Source organism: Denticeps clupeoides, chromosome 16, assembly GCF_900700375.1.
Source record: "Denticeps clupeoides chromosome 16, fDenClu1.1, whole genome shotgun sequence".
In the NCBI taxonomy this organism is placed as follows: Eukaryota; Metazoa; Chordata; class Actinopteri; order Clupeiformes; family Denticipitidae; genus Denticeps; species Denticeps clupeoides.
The window spans coordinates 5515894-5542197 of NC_041722.1; the positions used below are offsets into that span (position 1 = coordinate 5515894).

Here is a 26304-nt window from a genome sequence, read left to right on the forward strand (position 1 = left end):
CTGTGGTGGCCTAGTGGGTAAGGAAAAGGGAGCATAATCAGAAGGTTGCTGGTTTGAATCCCAAACGTCAAACTGAGCAAAGCACCGTCCCCACACACTGCTCACTAAGGGTGATGGGTTAAATGCAGAGCACACATTTAGTTGTGTCACCATGTGCTGTGCTGAAGTGTTTCAAAATGACAATCATTTTATTTAAAAAACAAAAACAAAACACATGAAACAAAATTAGATCATTTTGAATGATTGCATTTAATTTTACTGTACTGTGTGGAAATGACCCAAAAACACTTTTGTTCACATACAGGGTGTCATGGGTGAATGGGGTGGAAACACTGAGATATTTCCTTCTGTCAGCAATAGAGAGTCACATTGTTACTTCCAAAACATCTTCTAGTTGATTATATATTTTTCATGGAATATTACAGTGCAAACATTTCAAACTATTGCTAAGCGCAGCCTTATGAGCTAAAATTCAAATGCATCCTCATCCTTTTTACAAAAATAAATGCAAAAATTAAGAAATAACCACTTGCTAGTTATCAGTAAGTACCTTTTAATGTGCCAGTATTTCTTTCACCCAGAACACATCATCTTTATTGACATGAGTTTGAAAGACAAAAATGTATTGATTGATAGTAATGTTGCTATGTTTAAATCAGTATTGAGGATGCCATTGACCCAATTACATTAAATATTAAATAATAATTCGGTCTTTATAATGAACTAGTGAAAATGATTAGATTCACTGACAGCAGGCATTGCATATTTTATGTACAAGAATGCAAGAAAAAGGTTTACTGAAAACGCCTTTATTTTATGCCTCAAAAATTGGTCATAAGTCTGTCCTGACTGTGTCCGGTCATAAACCACTGTAGTTCTACTAGCTTTTATGCGTTCTGAGTGCAAATTCCTGTATAACCTCACTTCCTTTGTGCAATGCAAGTCTGCAAAGTGGATTTATTCTTATGAGACAGGTCCTATACGGATACACCAACCCGCAGCTCCTGATTATCTATGAAGCAAGTGAATGGGGAGAGGGGTGTATGAGCTGAGAACGAGCACTACAAAAGAAATGGCCTGTCATGTCAATGAAGCCAATTCTCTATAGCATAATTGAATTGAGGTGGAGTGAGAGCGATAAGGTAGGGGGGGTAGAAAAAGAAGTGAAAAGGAGGAAACGGCATATATTACTTCCCTATTTGCGTGTTACTCCAGAAGTCTCAAGATCTCTATCTAACCAATTTATTCCATCAGCTACATTCCAAAATTTAATTTCAACAATTTGGGATTCAGCCAATCCTCTTATAGCCGCTAGGATTGTGTGTATTTGTTCATTTCCTGTCCTTTGCATGCACTGCCTGAGTCATTTGTTAGCATCTGAAGAGGACGGAGTAATCTTCCTGCCATGCGTTTTATAAATGCTGCTATTAATCTCATCACTGAGGTAATCTGTATGTTGTTTATTTAAATCTCGAATGCGATCCAAGGAGCGGGTGCAGTGGATGGGATGGGTGCGGGGGACAAGCTGCCATGTCAGCGTCTCTGTGTTAACCTGTGTGTATATCTCTATCTGTTCGCTCCTGGGAGAGATAAACGCTAAGTCCCCCCTGACCAGCACCGAACCGATGTCCCCATGGTTATCTTTCTTGTCAAGTACCACATCAGCCTTCAGCACAGCGCCATCTAAACTCATCAACAACCTAGAAACTATTAGAAACTATAGTAAAATGTTGAAAACTCCCCTGCTGTTTAATTACCACTTAAAGGTGCCCCATAACGAACATTTTTTATATTGGTCTAATACTGTATCTGAAGTCTCTTTTTGAAATTCATCAAAATTACAGCCACTTTGATTCAGTTTCACAATGAGATTTCCCCAGGGCATGCTGTTTTGGACTCTGTAGCTTTAAATGCTAATAAGGAAGAGAGAGGCGGGATGAGGAAGTCTATAGAAGTCCTATAGAAGGCCTATAGAAGTCCTATATAAGTCATTTGTGGAAATGACATCAACAGTTTTGTTTTCAGCAAACAGTCCTGTTGCCATTTTTTCCATAAGCTAGGGGAGGGTTGGGAAATTCTCGAGTCAGAAAAAGCATGGGAAATGGGAGGTAACCTTTCCGCTTATGCAAACATAAGGGGACAAATTCCAGCTCTGACTGTCTGAGCTGCCGCTCTCTGAATGGTGAAGCAGACTGGCCAAAGCACTCTTTACACCTATCGCTATTTCTAGCCATTGCAGGACCATAGACAGGCTAGAGGAATTTGTTACATAATCTCAAAAAGGGAAATTCAAATAGGAAACTTTTAATAAATACATAATAAATTCATTAAGGAAACTGGCAAACCTTATTTAAAATATGATTTAAAAACTAACTATTAAAAATATGTAAGCATTTATTAAGGATATAATTTGATAAAACTAATCCTAGCCATCCACATGAAATATATACATATTTTCATCATAACATATTTGTATGTATGTTATGTATTTATCAGCACTTAATAAATACATAATATGTATTTCTATGAAATTGAACTAAAAATTGAACTAAATTTACTATCAATTTTTATATGAATTAGCACTGGTATTGATACTTAAATGTCAGTTTTGCATCTGTGGTTCACAGAAATTGCTGGTTCACAGAAATTGCAATTTTCAACAGGCCTTGCAGCAGACAGCCCCTCCCTGCTACATCACTTCAAATTAAACGTGAAGTTTCGAGAAGGGAGTAAAGGAATAGGAATATTTTAATTCCCACTGTCAAGCAATACTGTTGAAGTAAGTTAACTATAAGAATGGCTGTGTGTTCACTTCTCCCTCCACATTTTCCAATAATGTGCACAATGTACATATATGCTTCACTTCCGCGGCATTAGTTTTGCTAAAAAAAAATTAATTGATTTTTTTTTTTTGTCTATTTAATTTATTTGTTAATTCATTTATTTATGTAGAGTGTTTGTATTAGTTGTGCAACAGATCACTGTTGATCTGTGATCTGAACCGATCTCTCTCCACGGTTTGGCACGCACCTGATCTGAAGAGCATAAAAAAGAAATAAAAATAAAATTACACAGCACTGTATGTGTTGTGTAATTGATATTGTACATATAACTCACTCAAAACCTTACTTACAGCCATTTAATATGCATTAGGTTAATCTACAAAAAATATTGGGAAGAATATTAACTAGTAAAAATGACATATAAAGATAGTCAAACAGTGTTATCTTTGTTTCAGTGCCTAGCGAGAGGGTGTTCAAAACAGCAGGGGACACAATTACCGTAATGAAGTCTACAGTCTCCCCAGAAAATGTAGACATACTCATCTTTTTGGAAAAAAAAATGAAGTTAGAAGCTCACATCTGCTTTGCTTTCTTTCTTCTTTTTTGATGATAAGGTAGTTTTTATTTCATTCTCCACGTTCAAAGTAGGAAGTAATGACATCTTAAATTGCATTTTAAACTGTTTTTGATTGTGTCCACATTAAGTAAAATAATTATCATGCCCTATAATGCACCTTAATTTGTTTTTATATAATTGGGTTCAATGAGTCTTTAGCTGAATGTTTTTTTAATGGACAAAAAAAGTTTGTCTTGTCCTTTATCTTTTCTTTTCTTTTTTATCCAAATTGGTTCCAATCCATGAATTAAAACCGTGATCTAATCCGAACCGGGCGAGGGATGCACGAGGGGACAACAACCTAGAAGCAGATGGAGATGAGATCAACGTTCTATATAAAACCCAAGTTGGAAATGGACCACTCATTGGAATTTATTCACACCGCTGCACACTTTTACATTGCTTGATCACTGCTGGATTACGACTGCCTGTACCTCGACCACTCTTCTTGATCACCTGATGAGCTGCCTGATGGATCCGAATGATACCGAGCCCTCGCTCCGTCCCTGACCGCTCCACTGCCTCTGCCTCTGATGGACCGGTCTCTTCTGTGCATGAACCACGCTCGTTAACTATTCTCAAGCTTGCTGTCTTCATCTACACTTACGCCACGGTATGTGCACGGCCTCCCGCCCGCCAAGGAGCGTAAACTCTGTCCCACACCGCGCTACAGTGGGCTCTCTCTCCCTCAGCTGCTGTCTCCCGCCTGCATCACAAACGATGGCGACTCTCCAGTTCTCCTCCTCTCCGTCCAGCTCCTGTTCAGTCCGCAAGTCTGCCCCACGCAGTTGCAGACAGTTGCAACACTAGTGTGTGCGTCTGTGTGTGTGTGTGTGTGTGTGTGTATATATATATATACACACACACACACACATACATATATGGTGTTCTGAATTTGTTTAAAATATAAATACATTTTTAATATTAAAAAATGATTAAAAAGTTATAGTCTTTGTTTTTTCTTCCTCTGTAGTATCAAAAATAGTATTGAGTGACAATCCTTAGTATTGGTTTTGAGTTTGAAATTTCAGTATCGTGAGAAGCCGAGTGCAAACTGGACTATTCAATGTGCTTTTTCATACAGGGATTTACAGAAACAAAGTAAATGGTCACATTAGTGTTGCCTTCCGTAGCATCAGAAGGAGACCATTTTTTCCCCCACGACTCTTTCAAACTTACTGCAGCCGTACTTCAATACAATGTCCTGGTTCTTGTTCTTCCCTCTTCATTCTCACCGATTTTGACGATGGCAGAGTATTTACTGTATATGATAGGCGGACACACAAAAACATCACAGGTACACCCACAAGTGCACAAAAATTGGAGCCAAATTGGAGAAATGAACAATGGTTTAAAAACAGCCTGTGGAGCGGCAGTCCTGGGCGCTCTTAAATCAGAAATGACCCCGTGGCGCATCACAGACTGCCAAAGTTATTTCAGTTCAGCTGTGAAAAGCCAATATGCGTCGGCCAAAGGGAGAAAGTCAGGATTAGTGCTGGGTCGGGTGCACAAAGCATTCTGGTCTGGGCTGGCAGCAAGGCACATTACATGCTTAGTACATCCAACAGCACTAAATCCTGGGTTTACTTTCCTCTTTTAATTAAACAGCTCCCAACTAAATTAACTTTTTCTTTTTTTGGGGGGCTGATTGAAAAATAAAATAAAAAAATTGCAAGTTCACTAGTTGGACATATGTTCCAGTGGCATGCAAAGCTAGAATTTCAGGAACACACACACAAAAAAAACATATGTGTTGGAGGAGAGGAAGACAGGCAGTGAGAGAGAGCAGGGAAGACGACCACAACGACAGAACCAGATTGCCAACGACTGTGAAGCCATTGACTGGCTCTCTGAAGGGAGACTATTTGAAGTGTGTGCAACTGTGCGTGAGTGTGATCAGTACATCAGTCACACTGGGGACAGACACACAACTGTCATCCTCTGACACCCTTCTCTGGGATCACAGCTTTATGTGGTGATGGCTGCGTGAGCATATGTGTGCATCGATAAATGCCAGTTCCCGCTGGAGAGAAAGGACACACACACTTGCACAAATTCTCTCTCTCTCATACACACACACACACACACACACACACACTACACCTGTTAAAAGAAAATTGGGTTGAAGTATGCTTGAGGTGCATATGTGTGTCTGTGCATGCAAAATATATCCATTAGTCTGTGTGTGTGTGTGTGTGTGTGTGTGTTTGATCAAGGGAAAGACAGATGAATGCAGCAGCTTATAAGATAAATTACACAGCACTAAAATATGCAATGTTCCACTTTTTTGAAGATGCCTCCAGTAGCCGCCAGGTTTATATTTATGATGTGTTCATTTCTCTCCATTTTTAATCACTCTGCAGGAGAAAATTTCCCGCTCGTAACACCGGCGGTGATTAGCCCACCTCAGCAGAGGGCCTACCAGCCATTACTAGGCAGTACAGCGGCACATTCATCTCATCACCTGACTTTCTGTAGACTCTCCAAAAGGAGCTGCTAAAATACTGCAATTTCTCTGTATAGGAACCTGTTGCAATGCCCCCAGTGTCTAGTCGAATGGTTAACATGCAGACTGATATGGACAAAATGGCTTTTCCTCAACCTGAGGCCGACAGTAAAGAGAAAAAAATAAAAAGAGTTATCTTCTGCAGTCTCCCCAAAAACCCTGGAAAAAAAAAAACTTGAAAAATTTCCCATTACTGACATGATGGCAGGTTATCACAACCCTCATTGTTATCACACCAGGTATTGTTACTCTGTGAAGGAGATCAATAGCGGTGCTGGCTCTGGATAATTGAAAAACAGGGTGATGAATACCCCCCCACCCAACACTTCATATTTGCCAGAGGTTTTCAGGGTGAGTGGATTAGACTTACAAATGGTGGCGTGGATGCATCTGGGAAGTCCACTTGATCTTTTTTACTTGGCTGATGCTGTGCGCTCATCTGTCAGCCTTTCACGAGGTTTCATCACATGGTCTCTAGCGCCTACGCTGGCTAATGTATTCCCCGCCACATGTTCAACTGCTGGATTTGTGACTGAAGATCAGGACGGTAGTAGGCAAAATGTCAAAAAAAAAAAAACTTTAACCTTGGCCCTATCTCACTCTCAGCCAAGCTTAGTCTGCCCTCTCCTATAGTTCTTTAAAATGCAACCGGCACACATTCATCAGTAAAAAAATAAAATAAAATCCACACAAGTTGAGGGAAGATTCATTTTTACTCTTGTTGAACTTGTACTGCTTGGCTCTCTGTGTATTGCTGGACCTTCAATCATTACCTTTTGCAGAGGATGAAACTTTCCGAAGGGGCATCTGTTCTTTAAACCTTCATATGCAAACACCATGGGCACTATTTTAACAAGTGCGAGGCTTGTATGATCATGTAATGAGGATTGTGCAGGTGACATACTGATGAGCACAGGCTTAAATCCTTCAGTATGAGAAAGTAGAGAATTTTCTCTTGGGTGACAGAAATATTAGATCATTTCTTAGCGCATAGTTCTGCACTTAGTGCCATTTTTAAGACAATGCCCCATGATTGAATATATGTCAATTGTGTACCTGACACCTATTTTGCACCTATGTTGCTCCCGCAATTACAAAATATAAATGAACAAATGCACAATATGGGTACAATTCCTTCACCCCTCACAACACATCTGGTCTTAAGAAAGGGCTACAAAGCCTGCTGTACTATTAATAATTTGGAAGCTATAAATGGCTTTTATATTTGCAGGTCATAGGTCTAAACTAGACAGATCCATTAAGCTCCATTGCATCTGTAAGATGGAGCGGAAAAGTGGCCATAGTAAGCATTTCGGCGACACATTTCATACATTTTCCATTACGCACAGAGAGACTGTAATGGGACACAAGAGCCCTCTGACCTGTATCCATTCTGGGCATCCACACACACGCCACCATTGTGACAGGGGCTTCTGGGATAGGAGGCGCAGCTCTGGTGAAGGTGCTCGCGAGCGGAGCAGCTGCACACGGCCGTCGCCTCCACGGTGACGGACACGAGTGCCGTGTGGCCGCAGTCGACCACGCTGGGCTTGTCGCTGACACTCAGCTGGGTGGAGCAGCCACCGCTGCCCCCACAGTTCGCCTCCGCACACTCGTCCACATGAACCTGAGTCACGTTCACGTGCAGGAACGACTGCAGCTGCACAAAGAAAAAGGAATTAAGCCATTAGATTCAAGACTGGAGGATGAGCAAACCAGAGCAAAATTACATTAAACGAGAACAAGGGGGATTTAACGAGAAAGAAAAAGCGAACAAAAGTAGCGGAAGAGGCGGAAGGAGAGCCTTTACTGAAGAAGCAGAAGGAATCGTGACGGAGATCACAGAGCAGCAATGTTCCTCAACATGCAATTTTACATGAAATTTGTTGGCAAGTGTCTTATGTAAGACAACACTTCACAGGGCCTGCCTCCAAAAGGAGTGCGTGGTCAAGTGGCCATTGATAACATAATGGGCTCTTCTGTTTGTTTTTGTTTGTTCCCTTTCGATGCGCTCGAGTGCAGCAGGACAGGAAGACGGACAGGATGGAGAAAAGGGCGAAAGGCTGAGCCGTCCACAGGAAATGGCAGCGACCAGAGAAAGACAGACGCGGGGAGGTGGAGGGCTAGAGTGAAAATGTAATTAGATAGTCCCCTTATTGCAGATTAGCCGGGTCTATTTCCTCTAATGAAAGCGGCAGACACTGTCCTGTGTGGCTTGCCAATGTGGGGGGTGGCCCTGAAGTGCAGAGCTGACTTCCAGCAGTGGACGTCTGGTGCATTTCCCCTGGAACTTCATCAATACTGCACATTTTTACAATTAGGCTTGGAAGTAAGGATAGTTTAAGATCAAATCATCTCATAGTTGGACTATCGCATCTGTATCTTGATACTGGTATAGATATGTAAACAGACACCTTGACTTGTTTTGAAACCCTTTTATGTGAGTTTTATGATCATCAGATTTTAATTGTCTCCACTAACAGCAAATGTATTTCTCAACTAGACATAATTGCATTACTTACTTATGATGCAATATAAATACTTATATTATATGTAGGGATGATAATGTACGTGTTTTTTACATGCTGCCGCACTGCCATTCAATTTGACTCTTTGTGGAAAACTAATCCCGGTTTTGTTGAAGAATTGAATTTGAACTGTAGTGAAGTAAAAAAATCTCCCATAAGAAAAAAAAAAATAACGAATTACATTTACTTTGTTACTGTCCACCACTAATTATGCAAATAGGTTGTTCAGAAAACAACAGGTTGGAAAGATATACTATCGCATACATACAGTCAATAAATCAATTTATAATAAATAAATCAAACTGTGCAGGGATATGTACTGATTATCTGAGGTGGTGGTAGCCCAGAAGATGTCACATACGGTCTTGCATCCATGTTACTTTGGAATCTGACCTCTTGCCACCCCATGCATATCTGAAGCTTGTTCACCTAGACTGCAACCACTATGCCAGCTGGATGTGTGTCTGGGGACATGTGTGATTTATGGCATTTTGTCCATTCAAAAACCCCATCAGGATTAGAGAGTGAATTCATATGAAAGGAGCTCTGATCGAGGGTCACTGCTGTGCTGTTTATCAGTGATGTGACTCAGGCTGATAAGGCCCAGCATTGCTGATGAGCGACAGGCACACTGACCCTGCTGTCAGACAGGGCATGACATCATCACTAACGCTCCGTAGACACGACCCCCTTCCCATAGCACGTCACATTGCCAAAAGAAAGCCCGATAAGCTCTGAGGTCGGAGCTGGTGCACGCGCCGCATTGCTCAGCGAGAGCTTGACCAGATCCCTGATGCTGCTTTGGTGTGTAAATGTACATCGAGGGAAGTGATTTGCACGCCTGTAAGAGGTTAAATGCTCCTGAGAAGAGACAAGTCCCACTCCAACCTCATTGGGAGACCCTCAGTGAGCATCGGCAGTCACACAGAGTGGTTGGGTAGTACATAATTCAATTTCAGGAGTTAAAACGTAAATCCTTACGCATTGAGTGAAGCAACTGATGTTTATACATGTGAAGCACAAGTGTCTGAGAAATAAAATGACTGCGCTCAAGCCAAAAGCCTCAGGGGTCGCACACTTACATCTTCCAGCAGCTTCCTCTGATGCTATAACCCGGCTATAGACATGGGACTCAGGAGGACCAATACATCTTTTTTTAAAAACAATTTTTCTTTCTGCTCTCAGTTACATGTTTATGCAAGTTCAGGGCAGTCTGTGCACTTTTATTCACTGTAAGCTGTTTGTGTAGCCCTTTTGATCAAGGCAGATTGGCCCTTATTAAACAGAAATGTTCAACCTTTAATGAATCTAATTATCAGTGTACAGCTACTGTATAAATCCCTGATCACTTAATAATAGTTTCAAAAGCTTAAAAGGCTTTTATAAAAACAACAATTTGAATAATAATTACGTAATGAGCAAAATTAGTTGAAAACAATGCGGGAAAATAATAAGTAATGGGGTACATTTTGGGAGTAATCACTTCACTCACATTTAGACAGCAGCAGCTTGCATCAGCCTAGCAGGTAGTCAGGATAATACAGCACAATATACCCAACTCTCACTCTACCTCCACTCCTCTCTCTCTCCCCTTATTCTGTCCTTCATTTCTGATCGTCCAGGAGAGGTGAGCGGGTGTTTCTGTCAGGTTAATTCTAGCAGCATTCAGAGGTGGCCAGCAGATAGAGCACAGAGCCCTAAGGAGTGAACATGGCAGATGATGGTTGAAAAAAGCAAATTCCATCTCATAAAATAGGAAGTTGTCCATGGGGTCGGACCGCCACCTTTTACTGACCATTTTGATGTGACATGCATTTTTAAACCATATTGTGCTAGTGGAGTGCACACACACACACACACACACACACACACACACACACACACACACACACACAGCTCTTACTGTAAGGCCTGGGTGCCATAATCATTTTATACTGGAGCTGGAATAGAGGACGATAATTAGACAAAGGCAACATTGCTGTTCTTACAAATCGCTTCACACTCTGTTCTCTAATTCCTGGACTAATTGCCACTTCCCACATTCAGAAACTGAAAGTCAATCGAGCTAAAGGGTGCTGGCTGCAGATAACACCAACACAGACCTAAAGGGAGTAGTGGAGGGGACCAAAAAAAAAAAGTCACCCCAGAATTTGTCTTAGAATTAAGAATACTTTCTGAGAAGTTTGTGAAGAACAGAGCTGTGCTATAGCTCTTATAATTAAGCTGTGGAACACAATAGGGAGGCCTTCAGCACTTCGCCTGCAGTGCACCACTTATAGAACCTTACAGAAATGTGTAAACGCGATTATTGTTTAATATTTATTTACAGTGTATCATGCAAAAATGCAAAATGGTAGACTGTTATCTGACTTGTCAGAATTACATTATTGAGAGATGCTGACACTTCTTGTGTCCTACTGACATTCCTCTCAGCCAATCACAGTGCAACAGTGTAGCATGACTACAGTGTAGCAGGCGCCCATGCACCTGATTGCATGGCGTCCCGATCCACTGCGCCTGGTACCAATTGGGCTTAATGGATCGGGAGTGCAGCAGGCAGTTCAGGGCTGCGGCATTAAGGTGGACTCTGTTACTTACTGTATGTATGTTTTCAGTTCACACGCCTGCGGGTATGTTTGTGTTTGTTCCTTCGATGTTTCCCCAGGTTTGGCCCTCGTTTTACCTTTGTTGTGTTTACAAAGTGTCTACACAGCAGCACAACACACGGTGCACACAGTGAAATTTGTCCTCTGCATTTAACCCATCACCCTGAGTGAGCAGTGGGCAGCCATGACCGCTTCTTTAACTGCTAGGCCACCACTGCCCACCACTGTTTATTAAAATCCCATTTGCAAGATGCCCCGTCTCTGCACTGTGTGTAATTTGTATAATTGAAGATAGTTTTAATAAAACTTTAGCAAATGTGCAAAATTCCACATCTGTTTGTCATTGCAATCATAAACAAATAATAAGACCAGACTGTACCACTTTCACTAGATATCTTCATTGCCAGGATTCAATTAAAAATTGCCAGGAGTCAATTAAAATGCCAGATCGAGGTATAATTAATTAAAACATTCACCCAACCTGCAACATACATGTATGTTGTAATCAAACTCTTTCTAAATGCTCTTAGAGCTGAATTCACCATCAAGGATAAATTAGGGGTTTATTTAATTTAGAATTTTTTGCACCCATCTGACTCTGTTTCCCATCTCAGCCAGATCAGAGAGAGATGGGGTGAGTCGGGCTGCACTCCTGAGAATGAGCCGCGTGCTCTGAAACTCGCTTCCCACAAACCCCGCGGGCTTCCCGAGAATCCAGGACCCTTCAAAGGCCAAGTGTGGGGAGGAAACAGAAAGAGGAGAGGATGGAGGGGGGGAGGACGGCGCAAACTGGCAGGGATCAGGGCCACAGATAAAGTGTTATTTAAAAAGTTAGAGTCACCGGGGGCTCTTCTCTCTCTCTCTTTTTTTTTTTTGTTCTTTCACTCTTCCTTTTTTTAGGCTTTGTCACACCCAGACACACTCACACAGATTTCTCACTTTAGAGGAAGGAGAGAGATATCAGGCCAGCCCCAAAACAGAGATGTTCTGAACTACTGAAGCTGGGTGTGTGGTGAAACACTCATGTGTGACCCGTTTAAACAGCTAAAAAAAACAATGCACAGACATCAGACATGTGACATCAGTGGTCTAGTTTTCACAACACAGACACTTATAATAATCTGAATCCCCACAGCTCTTCGTGAGCTATGGAAAAAGAAATAGCCATTGAAAACTAAACATTGAAACTAAAATTTGGAGTGGCAAATTATAAGATATACATCACAGATAAATGGGGGACATGATTGCAGCACGATCAGAGGCATGTATGGAAAGTACATTTTTCCATATACTTTCCCACCTTCCTCACATGCAACGATCTGCCAGATAAAACACAGTAAGTACAAACAACAACTAATACTGGTTACCGGTTGAATAAATTAATGAATGCAAGAGCCGCATTCAGAAAAATGGCACTGACAACCGTAATCCAGACCTTTTTATTGTATTATTCTTGCTGTTCCTTTCTTGTACAGAGCCATTTAGGTGCAGCTGAGACTAAACAATATAGCAATCCCTGTCACAAAAGGCACATTTAGTGCCCACGTCCACGCCCTTCCGTTGTCATGGTCACAGTACAGAGAATGTTCCAGACGTGAGAAGACAGAGTGTATGACAAAAGAAGGTGAGATATAGATATAGACATAAAGGGTTGCTAAAAGCAGAGGTTATTAATGATTTGAATTCTAATACCTGGAAGATAAAAAAAAAAAAGGACATGCATTTTCTCCCCAGTTCATGTCTTTGTCTCGTTCTCTCTCACTCTCCCATGTCACGTATCTCCTCTCTTTTTGATCAGTGTCCCAGAGGTGCTGCCCATTCCGGTTGCGGAGCTACGTGTCCTTCAAACCCGGGCCCCACAGCTCTGACCAATTTCTCACATTTAACTCACTTTGCGCAGTGAGAAGCAGCAAATGAATATGCTTCTCTTATGCAGGGGGGAGAGCAATGAAGAGACGGATCAATCTGCATTCACTGCGCTGAAGTGCTGGGAGGAACATTACGCGCAGAGTTCTTTCATTTCCATTTCATTTTGGTAGAAAACTTCATTAGTGTTTGGCCTCACCACGCCACCACGGGAATATTTTCATTATACCACATTTAGTGCCGACCTTGCATAGTGATTGACTGAGAGCCAGATTATTGTATTTATTTTAAAATACTATTCCAATTCATTAGATTGTTTTACTGGTCTGAACATAAATCAAAAAGCATCTGGTACATATATTATGGAAGCTTTGGTAATGTAAATTTTTTTATCAAAGACAATATTTTCAAAGTGGGGCTTGTTTGCTAGATCAGAATGAGACATCCTCAAGATGTACACAAATATTGAGATGAAACAAGAAAGAAGCATGATCTTTAATGATATGTGCACAGGTGATATATTGACTAGCGTGTATTTAAATAATCCAGAATGAGGCATGCAGGAGAGCTGTCAATCAACAGACTCTCCTCATAAAAAAGTCATACAGTCAATCACACCAACCAAATGAAGTGAAGTGATTGTCATTGTGATACACAGCACAGCACACGGTGACACAACGAAATATGTCCTCTGCTTTTAACCATCACCCTTGGTGAGCAGTGGGCAGCCATGACAGGCGCCTGGGGAGCAGTGTGTGGGGACGGTGCTTTGCTTTCGAACCGGTAACCTTGTGATTACGGGGCCACTTCCTTAAATGCTAGGCCACCACTGCCAAGCAGATATAACTACAATTATAGTTCTTTATAGATCTTTCTCACCTAACTGCTTCAGACTTGACACTAGTTAATATGCTTCTGGCAGTCTTAGTGCCATTTTGAAAGTAGTGCCCTATAGCCAGAAATGTACTTGCTATGAGCTACGTATGCATATCCGTACACAGTTGCATTGTCAATGTTTGTGCTGATATACTCGCGTCTGTACTGTGCATCGCAATCTGTAGTGTGTACTCCTTACCACAAACCAAATAAATGAATGAGAATAACTGTAACTTAAAATCGTCATCTGTTGTCACAACTCTGCCCCTATAAAATTATGCAGGTATTGCATCCATATGCATAATCCGTGTACGTTCCGTTAATTTTTGAATATGTGCACAAAAACACATATGTGCACAGACACATAGAATGCAGGATAGAGACCGAGGATGTACATGTGTACATACGTAGTTAACGACAAATATATTTCTGTCTGAGTTAAACTGCAGTATGTTCACAACAATAAAATCAAGGTCCTGCTGTTATTTTGGATATCACCCCTAAGGTGATTCAATAGAAAACGGAACGCTGAAGGCCTATGTAAGGCTATAGCACACTGGCTGTATCGCCTAATTACATTTTTTGTTCTCGATCATCTCAAGTTGGAGGGGTCCCACTAAATTTGGCCTTTTAAGCGAATTCACACAGGGTCAAATAATTAAATAAAGTAATAGCAGCACTGCCAGAACTGCGCTTGAAGCACCAAACAGGGTTTATTAATGGTGGGAACGCAGTGGTGCAGGTAGGCACTCACTTTATAATTAGTTCCATAATTTTATTTCTAAATTGTGCATACAAGAAAAAAATAACACTGCCTCAAGGTCTCGGCAAATAATGATCCCCTGAGTTGCTCAATGTAGCACTATAGAACAAATCTATCTGTCAGGTGAGGGAATAAGGGTTTTAAACAAAAGGTTCAATTTGAGCACAAAATACACATAAAACAGACAAAGATTTAAATGATGGGAATTTATTTATTTATTCATTTCCCTATTGGAATAATCCTGTTTCTGCAACAGCCACTCCAGGGTTCTGCATAAGAATTTCATGACCTCTAAGTAGCCAAATGTTATTCAGGTTTACACGGAAAAAGATGAAACGAAGCTTTATTTATTCGGACCAGGGTAACACTTTTTTTTTCTCCCCAGGGAGAACATGCTGCTTTGGGTTGTGCTGGAGTGCTTAGGGGACTGTACTGCCACAGGAGCATATTTAGGTTAAGTGCCACATTCAAGGGTGAGACAGCAGTGGCTGCTGGAGAAACATTTGTCCTGACTGCCTCCTAGAGCAACTGCAACATCCCTGAGGCCCAAAAGCGGCACAAAAAAAAACAACAACCCTGAAATCTCTGTTCACGTAATCCACGAAGATCAAAGCTTTCACGTAAACAGACCCGTTTACACTTTGCATTAACATGCAATGTTTATCTGCATATGAACATTATGTCTGATTTGCGTTCACACGTTGTATTAATATGCATTTTGTCACTGTATCCCTTTTGAAGGTTTCCGATTTTGTTGAATGACATGCACAGGCAAAGTGAACACAGCGTACGGATTACATTTACACCTGGCTGAGAACCAATCATCATGCACGCCAGTCTATCTATCGTTGGGTGGTCTGATCATGGTCTGACTGCAAATGGTGCGCACTTTTACACCCTGCATTATTATTATGTTTATGCATTTTAATACACGGGGTCCTGTGTGGTTGAACAGCATGGAAGAATCGGGTAGTGCGGCTGCACTGAAAAAGTGAATCCAATGAGAACTGAAGGCCGGTTTAAAGTAAAAAGAAGGTTCTGGCACTCTTCAGACATTTTAAACTTCGGCATGAGACATTGAAAACAACCTTTTAAAATGGAGGTCGAAGTGGATGATATATCTTGACCTACACAATTAATCCTGATGTCCATCCTTGCTGAGTGGATTGGAAAGAGAAGTAAAGGCAACTTGAAGTCTCGCTTTACCGACATCAAAGCAGCCATGTACCCTCAGCGAAGTTTGGACCTTGCAACCATCTGAGAGCTGCTATTACTGCCATGATTTTAAAAATGCTCTTTCATTTCGCTGGTGTGTTCTGCTGATACAGGCCTTGACACAATAGCCAAAGTTTCCAGAATGTGAAAATTGGTTTGGCTTGATGTCAACATGATAATCAACAGTGTATTCGCAGTATGTGGCATCTGCTATGGGAGGTACAATGCCAAAATATTTTGTTCCTGTGCCGCTGCTGGAACCCCGCAGCCTTGACGGAACGCGAGTTCCCTTGCTCGCGAGGAGCAGAGGCAGAGTGTTAAAAGGCCGCCAGCTGGCTTGTTATCTCCAACACGTGGAAGGGTGTAATGTTGAAAGCTGTGTTACCTTCTGCTTGTGAGCGGCCATGTAGCCGTGCAGTTTCTCCGGCTTCAGAAAGGGGGCGCTACGGACGGCGAAGCGAACGTCCAGCGTCCTCGGATGCACCTCGGCCAGACTGAACACATTGACTTCATTAGTGCTGATGGACAGCATCTCTGACAGGAAGTCAGCCAGCAGCTCAAAACGGCTTCTGCCTTTAACCTGTTGCTCGATGAACTCCTTGGCAGTGATGTCTGCGAGAAACACACACACACACACACACAGTTCAGGACAACCATAGCACCAAGTTTTTAACAAGTGCAGTTCATTTTCATTCAAAACCAGGTTTTAAAAAAAACAAGGCAGGCAACTCAAAAAAGAAAAAAGAGAACATCATCTCCCTTTTTGCTCAGACGGGGAAAAAAAAAGCAGAATCGTTAGGAGGCAGAGAGCACTCATGAAAAATGGATCATCACGTTTCCTTCCAACACAACTATGGTAGTCATTAAGGAAAGTTAGCATCTGCTAGAAACTGTTTGCCTAAACTGGAGAAGACAGATCAAGACAACACACACACACACACACACACACACACACCAAGATATAAAACGAGATTTCAGCCAGAGATTCCTCGAAAACACTTATATCCACTGATTGCTGGTAAGATCATAATTTGGGCATCAGTGATCATGTTAGTAAATGTCCATGCAACAGGTAAGGCTGTAAATTAACTTTAATAAGCAGCAAATTAGTTTTCCATCCTTAGAAATGTGTTATCTAATTTTAAACTATATATAAACTACATTACATGTTTATGTTACAGGGGCAGTGGGGGCCTAGCAGTTAAGGAAGCGGCCCCGTAATCAGAACCTGTCATGGCTCCCCACTGCTCACCAAGGGTGGCGGTTAAACACATTTCTTTGTGTCACCGTGTGCTGTGCTGCAGGGTTTCACAATGACAATCACTTCACTTTAACTTTACATAAAAAACAAGATGATTGAGATGATTTCACTTCATTTTCAACTTTAAAGCCAAAAACTTGATCTACTCTCAGCAAAGAGTTGTCCTTTCATTCTTATATCCTCATTATCCTCATGCAGCAGCATTCTACATCACCCTAACTGATTTGCTAAAGAATTCTACTCCAAAGAAGAGGTCATTACATTGTAATAGCTTACTTCTTAGCGTTCTACTCATTCCAGGAAAATAAGTGAATATTCCTACATTAATTGTTTAACCCCTTAACACCTCTGGTCTATGTGGTTAGTGCAATAATAAATACACATACTGAATAATAAAGACAAGCCTTCTGCTATGCTGATTCCTCCCTGTAGGAATTTGGCCACTATCAATTTTAAAAAAGCAATACGCAGGGCTACACAGGTCAAATTATACTTCATGAAATCATTAGAAATAAAAGTGCAATTTAATGGATGTGAATGTTTATTAACGAGTTTTATTGAGGGAATCGGCTTTTATCACAGCACATTTGCAACTACTTATGTCAAAATAATGTGTTATTGCAGACTATAAAACTTTGTATCTTTTTTATCTTTAATATCTTTAGAAATACTTTCTAAAGATTTAAAAATAAAGAACAGTCTTATTCTGGAAGTGATGACCATGATAGTTGTCAGAATGCATTGTGAGTATGACTGGTGCAGCACATACCCTTTCAAGGGTCGTGTCAAGGTTATGGAGAAAGCCATTTCTGCCAGACAGTCACAGGGCGTTTTAATTGGACAGCAGATTTAGGGAGGTGTGCCTGTCCTCCTGAGGGCTGCTGTGTGACAAAGGACCTCTTCACCTTCTCCCAAACCTCCATGACCCCGATGTGACGGAGTGGCGATGGGGTTGGCTGCCAGCTCCTGACAGCTTCTCATTTTCAATCAATGACACTGTCATCCTGCAGAAAAACTGAGCTCATGGGGTATGACGTCTGTGTCTGTGTGTGAACGTGTGAATGTGAACTATATTGACATAAATGGGCACAATGCACCACTGCGAGCGTGTGAACGTGTGTTTCACCACCACCAGCCCCCACAGCAAACAATCCCATGTTAAATCCGAGGGGCTTGGGGGCTTTAGGCAGAGCAGTGGGATCCTGCTGAGCCCGTCTGAAAGCTCATCAGTGGCCGAGACGTGTCAATCACGACACTTTGAGCAGACAGATCAGACTCATGGAGATACGATCTTAGAAGATGAGGGACAAGAGATGACGACTGGCACCTCAAATACCTCTGATACACCCACATACACACACACACACCTGTGATTTCTTCACATTCCCACAGTTAGAGATTCACCTGAATAACATTGTTGTGATATTTCAGTTTTTCTTTGTTAATAAATCTACAAAAAATGTCAACAATTCTGTATTTTTCTGTCAATATGGGCTGCTGTGTGTACATTAACGAGGAAAAAATTAACTTAAATAATTTTAGCAAATGGCTGGAATATAACGAAGAGTGAAAGAGTGGGGTTTGAATACTTTTCTTACCCACTGTAGGTCTTTTTCACTGTTAGTATGGTCAGCCAGCGACAACACTGGGTGTGCAACACTGCACATGCCACAAAACTGCTGAGTTTTGGAGGGACTAATGATTAAGCTTAAGGACCCTTTAAGATGCTTTGTAATAATTATCATCCATCTTTTTGGTGTATTTTAAAAACAGTTTAAAATGGGTAGATCCCAATGATTGACAGTTTTTGATTGTGAAATAAACCCCATGCTAGATGCATAGTGCTGTGCTTAGCATCAGTTTTATTCATTACGCCATACTGAAACCACGTAGGACAACAGCCCGGCACAAGATTGCCATGTTAGTAAGTTTGATGACATTCTACTGAGGTGCAAAGAATATAGAGGAAATGTTGTTACCAACTCACAAGAACCCTGGACCATCTGAAAAGTCTGTTGATGTACCAACATACAGTATAGGCTAAAAGTTATGTACTTAACAAAAATTGGAGACCTGGCCTCCACAGTCACCGGACCTGAACCCAATTGAGATGGTTTGACCTCTTGAAGCTCATCGAGAGAATGCCAAGAGTGTGCAAAGCAGTAATCAGAGCAATGGGCGGCTATTTTGAAGAAACTAGAATATAAAACTTGTTTTCAGTTATTTCACCTTTTTTTGTTAAGTACATAACTCCACATGTGTTAATTCATAGTTGCCTTAGTGAGAATCTTAGTGAGTTGCCATAGATGCCTTCAGTGAGAATCTACCAATGTAAATGGTCATGAAAATAAAGAAAACACATTGAATGAGAAGGTGTGTCCAAACTTTTGACCTGTACTGTATGTTTAAAGTACTAGTTTCCAGTCTTCTATCTCTTGCATAAGTAGCTATGGGTAAGTGCTACGAGTGCTACACATGCACATGTCTTCATATGCTGCAGATGTCAAAACACATGAAAACAGCTGCACTGAGGTTGTATAGATTTAAAAGCCCACGAAGGAAGCATTCTTAATGTAGTGTATATACAGATAAAGTTCACTTATGCAGTCAAATCTATACATGCCAACTGAATGGCGTGGGCAGTAAAGCAGATTTTTGGGTGGGCTTACGTGCCTTACAGGCTCTGAAGTGAAGGTAAAAGGTCAAGCTGGGACAACTTCAGTCAATAGGACATTGGGATCAAACGAGGCACTCCAGTAATAATCCTGCCAAACGGTTGCAGATATTCCTTCAATTTCTTTTTTTTTATTGATCCATAGAGTAGGACTTGGGGAAAGCAGTGTGGATTAGGAAGCAAGGTAAGGATCAAGAAATGATATATTTTCCCCTTAAAAAAAAAAAAGATAATCCCATAGTCAGCAAAGCAGTTGGTGTTCGCAAAAACCACCAGCCCGTGAGTGAGGGTTTGTGTGTTGAGCAACCCATCGATGGGAATGAGTGAGGGGGCATTTCAAGGACAGTAAGTCAGTGTTTACTGCATATTTCACCTCTCAATCAATTCCTCTTTAAAGTTTCATACACAAAAAGCTTAATCTTTCCAATGCAGAACTACGTGGCCTTATTTACTCCAATGTTTGTTTTTTGAAAAGAGATTTTGAGTGTCAAGAAGTCTTCGAGTAATACTATAAGTGGATGTTTTAAACTCCCCATCCTTCAAAAAAAAAAAAAAATGGATGTGACTCAACTTGAGTATTTACAGTCAAAAAAAAAACCCAAATAAAAAGATGGAAGAAAGAAAGAAAGAAAGGCCTGCTGTTGTTAAATCCCTCGCTCATACCTCCACAGGCAATTACTATTTGCATGCTTGTTTACACTGACAGCCGAGCTTGAAGTAATGACATGTTGACATTGCCTGCTCACACCGCAAAACTAGCAGCCTGCAAGTATTTTCTACCAGAGCGTGCGCACAACACAACACAATCCTCAAAGGGCTCGGCAAAGGCCGCACAAAAACGCTGCAGACGCTGCAGCCTGGGGGCTGGAATTGTTTTTAATGTGCTCGGCCCCTTAATATCCAAATAAAAAGATGATAATAATGAAAAAATATGTTTGAGAGCAAGCCACGCTGGATTAAGGTCAAGAAAGACAGAATTGGTATTTAAACTGATTATGAGGAAATCTCTCTTGCGACAACAATGTTGATTAAATAATGCGCGTCTAAATTGTCCCATACACATCCGGGAATTAAGGAAATATAAATAGACTAATCCAATAAGAAGTTTAAATATTAAGGATTGATGGAGATTACATACCACACGCAGACGGACATCAACAAGCATATAGCTATGTGGGCAAAAATCCACGCTGTACACTTGGCATCCTGTTTTGTTCAAATTAAAAAGTATATATAAAAGTCTGACTTCCTGTCTCCATCCCTGAGCATAGCTATTTCTTTTTAATAGCCTTAAAAATCATTTTAAAAATCCCTTGGATGAAGCCTGTTTGCCGAACTCACAACTCATTTTTTAAAAAACTATTGGGACATAAAGCATATGATAATACCTTTAAAAAAAAATCCCACCGCTGGAACACTTAACACTGACAGACGGCCATAAATGCTGCCGCTATACAGTGCAATAAGCCATTAAATGTCAATACTGCGCTGGTTTACCACCATACCCAAGATGCACTCCATAAACACTGAGCTGAGCTGAGTCTCCCTGATTAGGTTTCTTGCTCTTCTCATTACTCCTAAAAGTGCTGAGACATCAATCAACCTGCCGTCAGTCAGACGCACCTTCCCGGGCCACGCGTCAGAGGTGCAGGCGGAAGGAGGAGAGTACCTGCCAGGCGCAGCGAGCCGGAGTTGTGAATGGTTTCGTCGTACAGCTCCCTCACGTGAACGGTGATGCCGGACACCACGTCTGGCCACACGCCATCCGACACGCGCACCTGGAACTCGTAGGTGTCCGGGGGAGTGTTCTCTTTGATGATCAGGAAACCTGTTCGCTTGTTCAGGATGAAAGAGCTGCAGGGGGGAGAACATGATCTTATTTCTGAAGCTGGTTTTGGACAGTGCACAGAATATTGTGTCAGACAGAATGGTGATACATAAAGCGTACATGAAGAATATCTTAATATGGAACCCTCTGGGAATATGATTGGAGAATTTATTGGGATGGAAAGGATTGTTTCTCTACAGCAATTCCTGTTCGCATTGTTATAGAGTCTCAGGAGACACTGGCATTCCCTTGGTTACATTCAAGTCTCATCAGCCTGTGCTTAATCCTTGTTCTAAAAAGTTGGATTTATGGCAAGCAATGAATTCATTTAATTGGCCACAGGAATCACAGAGGGAATTAAGGAACTGTCCCTCATACCAAATGCCAAAATATACGATTAGATGCAAGTTGCGTGTCAACAAGTAAGATATAGATGTCTATATTAATTCAACGCAATCCAGTACACATTTAGGAGAGGTTTATACACGAAGAGCAGAGAGATGATTAAATATTAACCCAACACAGTTTCGGCTGCTATTTATTCATGCATGGTGCTTTCTGAGAAAGCGATAAAAAAGAAATCGAGTATTTCTTTGAAAGTGTGGGTTTTCGGATCTGAGCCCATCAGGGCTTTTGCATTGCGTGACATGAGCTGTGCCTCAAAAGCACTCTGGCAGACTGTTCATACTGGCTTCGCTCCCACTTCTCAGGTGCAAAAAAACATCAATGCTGCAGAAAGAGCAATGTCATTCTCCAGGTTTTTACAGACATGTCAGCAGAGCACAGTTGGTTGAAAAAGAAACTGTAGAAAAAATGTGGGATCATCAGAAAGAGATGGAAATGATAAGATGATGGTGATGCTATCAAATCAATGGGGTGACAGAGGTAGAGCTCACTTCGGAACATGTCCCTCAAAGGTGAATGTCTTGTTATCCCAATCATCAGGATCAGGGGCATAGACCTTTCCCAACACTGTGGTTGGCATCCTTCCTGAAAGCATGAGAATAAAACAAAATATATATTGAAGGTTCCTTCCTAATGGCCACCAGAATCTATAACTCCTCTTCTCAGAATTAAAAACACATTTATGAATTGGTTTGGTCCTGTGGATAATAATATCATGTAGAACATGCTCTGACCTGAGAGCTAGACAATATGGATATTTATATTTATTATTCAGTGAAGTGAAGTGATTGTCACATGTGATACACAGCAGCACAGCACACGGTGCACACAGTGAAATTTGTCCTCTGCATTTAACCCATCACCTCGAGTGAGCAGTGGGCAGCCATGACAGGTGCCCGGGGAGCAGTGTGTGGGGACGGTGCTTTGCTCAGTGGCACCTCAGTGGCACCTTGGCGGATCGGGATTCAAACCGGCAACCTTCTGATTTCTATATGACTCACACATGTTTTAATGCTTTTATTTAGTTATGATGTGTGTTTTCTCTCACTGTGCAGTTGTAGCAAAAACAGAATTAACAGAATTAACATTTTTAATTCTAATTCCAAAGATAATTTTTTTATGTAACTCTTGAATTGTCTGATGTATAGATGATTATTGACTTTTTTTTTTTTATCTTGCAGTATGTTTAGAAAGAAATTCACCTCTGTGGCTATTAATGTAGATCTCTTTCTCTCCAGCACTGTGAGCATGATCGTTTTCATCACCGATAGTGATAGTGAGCGTGTTTGTGACTGTCATCGGTGGGCGCCCGCTGTCGGTCATGATGATGGGAAGCAGGAACTCTTTCTGCCTCTCCCGGTCGAAGGCCCGGAGCGTGGTGATGGTGGCTGTGCCGTTGCCGTTGTCCTGCAGGTGGAAGTCGTTACTGAAGCGATACTCCAGTGGCACCGAGAAAGAGAAGGGCTGACCGTTCTCCACCGAGTCCCTGTCCACAGCATGCAGGAGAGTGGAGGTCTGGTTCAGCCAAACCACCTGAGGGCCCAGAACGTTCTCTTTCACGATAGGGGTGTAGGCCGCCTCAAACTCGGGCCCATTGTCATTCACATCCAGCAGAACCAGTTGGATGGTCGCTGTGCCAGTGAGAGGGGGCGTGCCGTGATCGGTGGCCAGTATAACCAGGTGATGTTGAGCTGCCACCTCCCGGTCCAGGGTGCTTGCCACCGACACCAAGCCCATCTGATCCACCTCGAACAGGCCGCGAGGGTCAGACTCTGTGGCGATGCTGTAGGTGATCTGCCGGTTGAGTCCCGAGTCGGAGTCGCTGGCCACCAGGCTGGCCAGGCTGGAGCCCACAGGCATGTTCTCATGCAGAGGAGGAAGCACCAGGACATGTGGGATGAAAATGGGTGTGTGGTCATTGCAGTCCTCCACCTCCACCACACAGTGAAGCAGGCTGGAGAAGTCCAGGTCCTCCACCTTCAGCGTGAGGTTGAAACGCTGCTCGGCGGGCCGCTCATAGTCCAGGCGCTTTTTGAGGCGCAGAGTGCCGCGCTGCTCCTGCCGGTGGCTCACCACATAGAACTTCTGCTCAGGGTCACCAGCCACCACACTAAAGGTCAGCTGGGCATTCACCCCTGCATCGCCATCCTCAGCCGTCAGCTCCAGCACTGGCTCGTTGGGCTCACTGCTCTCAGGCACCCGTGCCCAACAAGAGTGGTCCAGGAAACGGGGGGCGTGGTCATTCACGTCCGTAACATGGATGGTCGCTGTGGAGGTTCCACTCATGCCACCTCCATCCCTCGCCTCTACGACCAGTTGATACGAGTCAGCCAGTTCCCGGTCGAGCCCGCCCACTGCCACAGAAATGGTACCAGTGGCTGGATTAATGCTGAACATCTCAGCCCCACCTCCGCCCACTCCAGCATTGCCCACAATCCTGTACGTGAGCACGGCATTCTGGCCCACAGCCGCGTCATCCAGGTCGGTGGCAGTCATCTCCATAACCAAAGTTCCCGGAGAGGAGTTCTCCGCCACGTCCCCGTGGCAGTTATCAGGAGAACACGCAAAGACGGGCGCGTTGTCATTGATGTCCCACACGTTTATGATGACGTCGGTGAAGCCTGTCAGGCCCTCGCCACCCTCGTCCGTGGCCAGCACTACAAACCGCCACACGGCGCGCTCCTCGCGGTTCAGCGTCCTCTGGGAGTAGATCTTCCCCGTTACCTCATCTATTATGAACTCACTGTCTGCTCCTTGGCCATGGAGTGAGTACCTTAGGGCTTCCTGGTCAGCATCCTTATCTGGGTCGGAAGCAGTTACCTATAACATCAAAGGGAGTTTCTCTCAGCTTTTCTGCAGTGAAAATATCTTTTATTTTTTTCCTTCTTGTGAAGTTCAATAGTGTTTAATTATTGAACGCTTCTGACACAGACTCATCCTACCGATCACATCAGATTTTCAAACCCATAAACTTCTCTTATTGCGAATTAAAGGCAGTGCCCTTGAACTGCTTAAAAATATCACTTTAATTTGCCCAGTTAAGTGTACCGCCGAGGAGGAGGGGAAATTAAGACAGCAGATTTCTAAAGAGTCCAATAAGAAAAAAAAAGAACAAAACAAAAAAGTGAGTAGGCAGGAGACAGAGTGAATAATCCTCTGTCTGACAGGAAAAATAAAGTGACGCAGCCAAAAATAACTAATTAAAAACTAAAAAAAAATTATAATAATAATCAGACATATTCAGGTTAAATTCAGCTTTGATCAATCAAATAAAGAATGTGAAATATTGTCCCTAGACATATAGCTTAATTTGCTAATTAAAAAGGCCGCGCCTTTCGTGTGTACCTGCAACACAAACACCGGCGAGCCATCCAGCTCCTCGGTCACGCTGCCATAATACTCGTTGACGGTGAAGACGGGCGCCTCGTCGTTTTTGTTGACCACGCTGACGACCACGGTGGCGTAGTCCTCCCACTTGCCGTCGGACGCCAGCACGTGGAGCTTGTACCTCTTGTTCTGCTCGTAGTCCAGCGGCTGGGTGATGAAGATTGTGCCCACTTCGGGCTCCACGTCAAACACGCCGCCAGTGTTGCCGGAGGTGATTTGGTACCGTAGCTTGGCATTGGCACCTAAACAGAGACAGTGGGTGGGGCGTGACAAACTGGACAGCGTAGTGATGACTGCTAATACATAATTCGATTAAATAATGATAAATGCCATACTACTCGAGATCAGATGATTGGAACACCAGTGCTAATATTGAATTGTATAATTTGACCTTGACTGAATAGGCAATTGCTGGGATAATTACTGTATGTTTGTATTCAATCTTACTTTAATTAGATTTTTTTTTTTTCTTTTGCTACATATTTTCTATTTGGCTGATGTAGGATCAGAAAAGTCTTGTCTTATCTTATCTGATTTTATCTCATTCATGAATAAAAAAAGACTCCACCTGAATTCCAGATGTGTTTTTTTGAAGTCCAACTGACAGCAAATGTGATTCAGTTTAAGCTGACCAGAAGAAGCATAAGGCATAGTTCTGCTTTTCAATCAAAATTGGAATAAACGTAAACAGATAAAATGGGAGGGTGTAAAATCACTGCACACAGATTAAATTAATAAAAGCGGTAAAAAAAAAAAAAAAATGCAACAAACGAACTTTAACAAACAATGTTAAGACCAGGAAAAATGCAGATACCTTTTATTTTCCTTAATTCCTTAATATCCAAGTTTAAATTACACAACAAGGGAGGACATTTACCGGATCACATGGTTACACAGAGAACAGCTCGAGTGTGTGTCCAACACACCTATTTAGCCTCAGTAACATTCATAATTAGGCCCTTGCTCCGAGCCTGGAGGAGCGGCAAGAAA

The 26304-nt window shown here is 42.1% G+C and overlaps 1 protein-coding gene across 1 annotated transcript in view; it reads right to left on the minus strand.

Moving 5' to 3' along the window:
• Nucleotides 1–26304, minus strand: part of LOC114765815 (neural-cadherin) — a 150864-nt gene that overhangs the window by 39959 nt on the left and 84601 nt on the right. The window contains exons 17-22 of the mRNA XM_028956279.1: nt 25273–25556; nt 23130–24747; nt 22419–22512; nt 21364–21548; nt 16145–16371; nt 7288–7565 (exon numbers count right to left, since the gene is read on the minus strand). Coding sequence (XP_028812112.1) covers nt 7288–7565; nt 16145–16371; nt 21364–21548; nt 22419–22512; nt 23130–24747; nt 25273–25556 — 2686 coding nt within the window. The remainder of the gene's footprint in view (nt 1–7287; nt 7566–16144; nt 16372–21363; nt 21549–22418; nt 22513–23129; nt 24748–25272; nt 25557–26304) is intronic.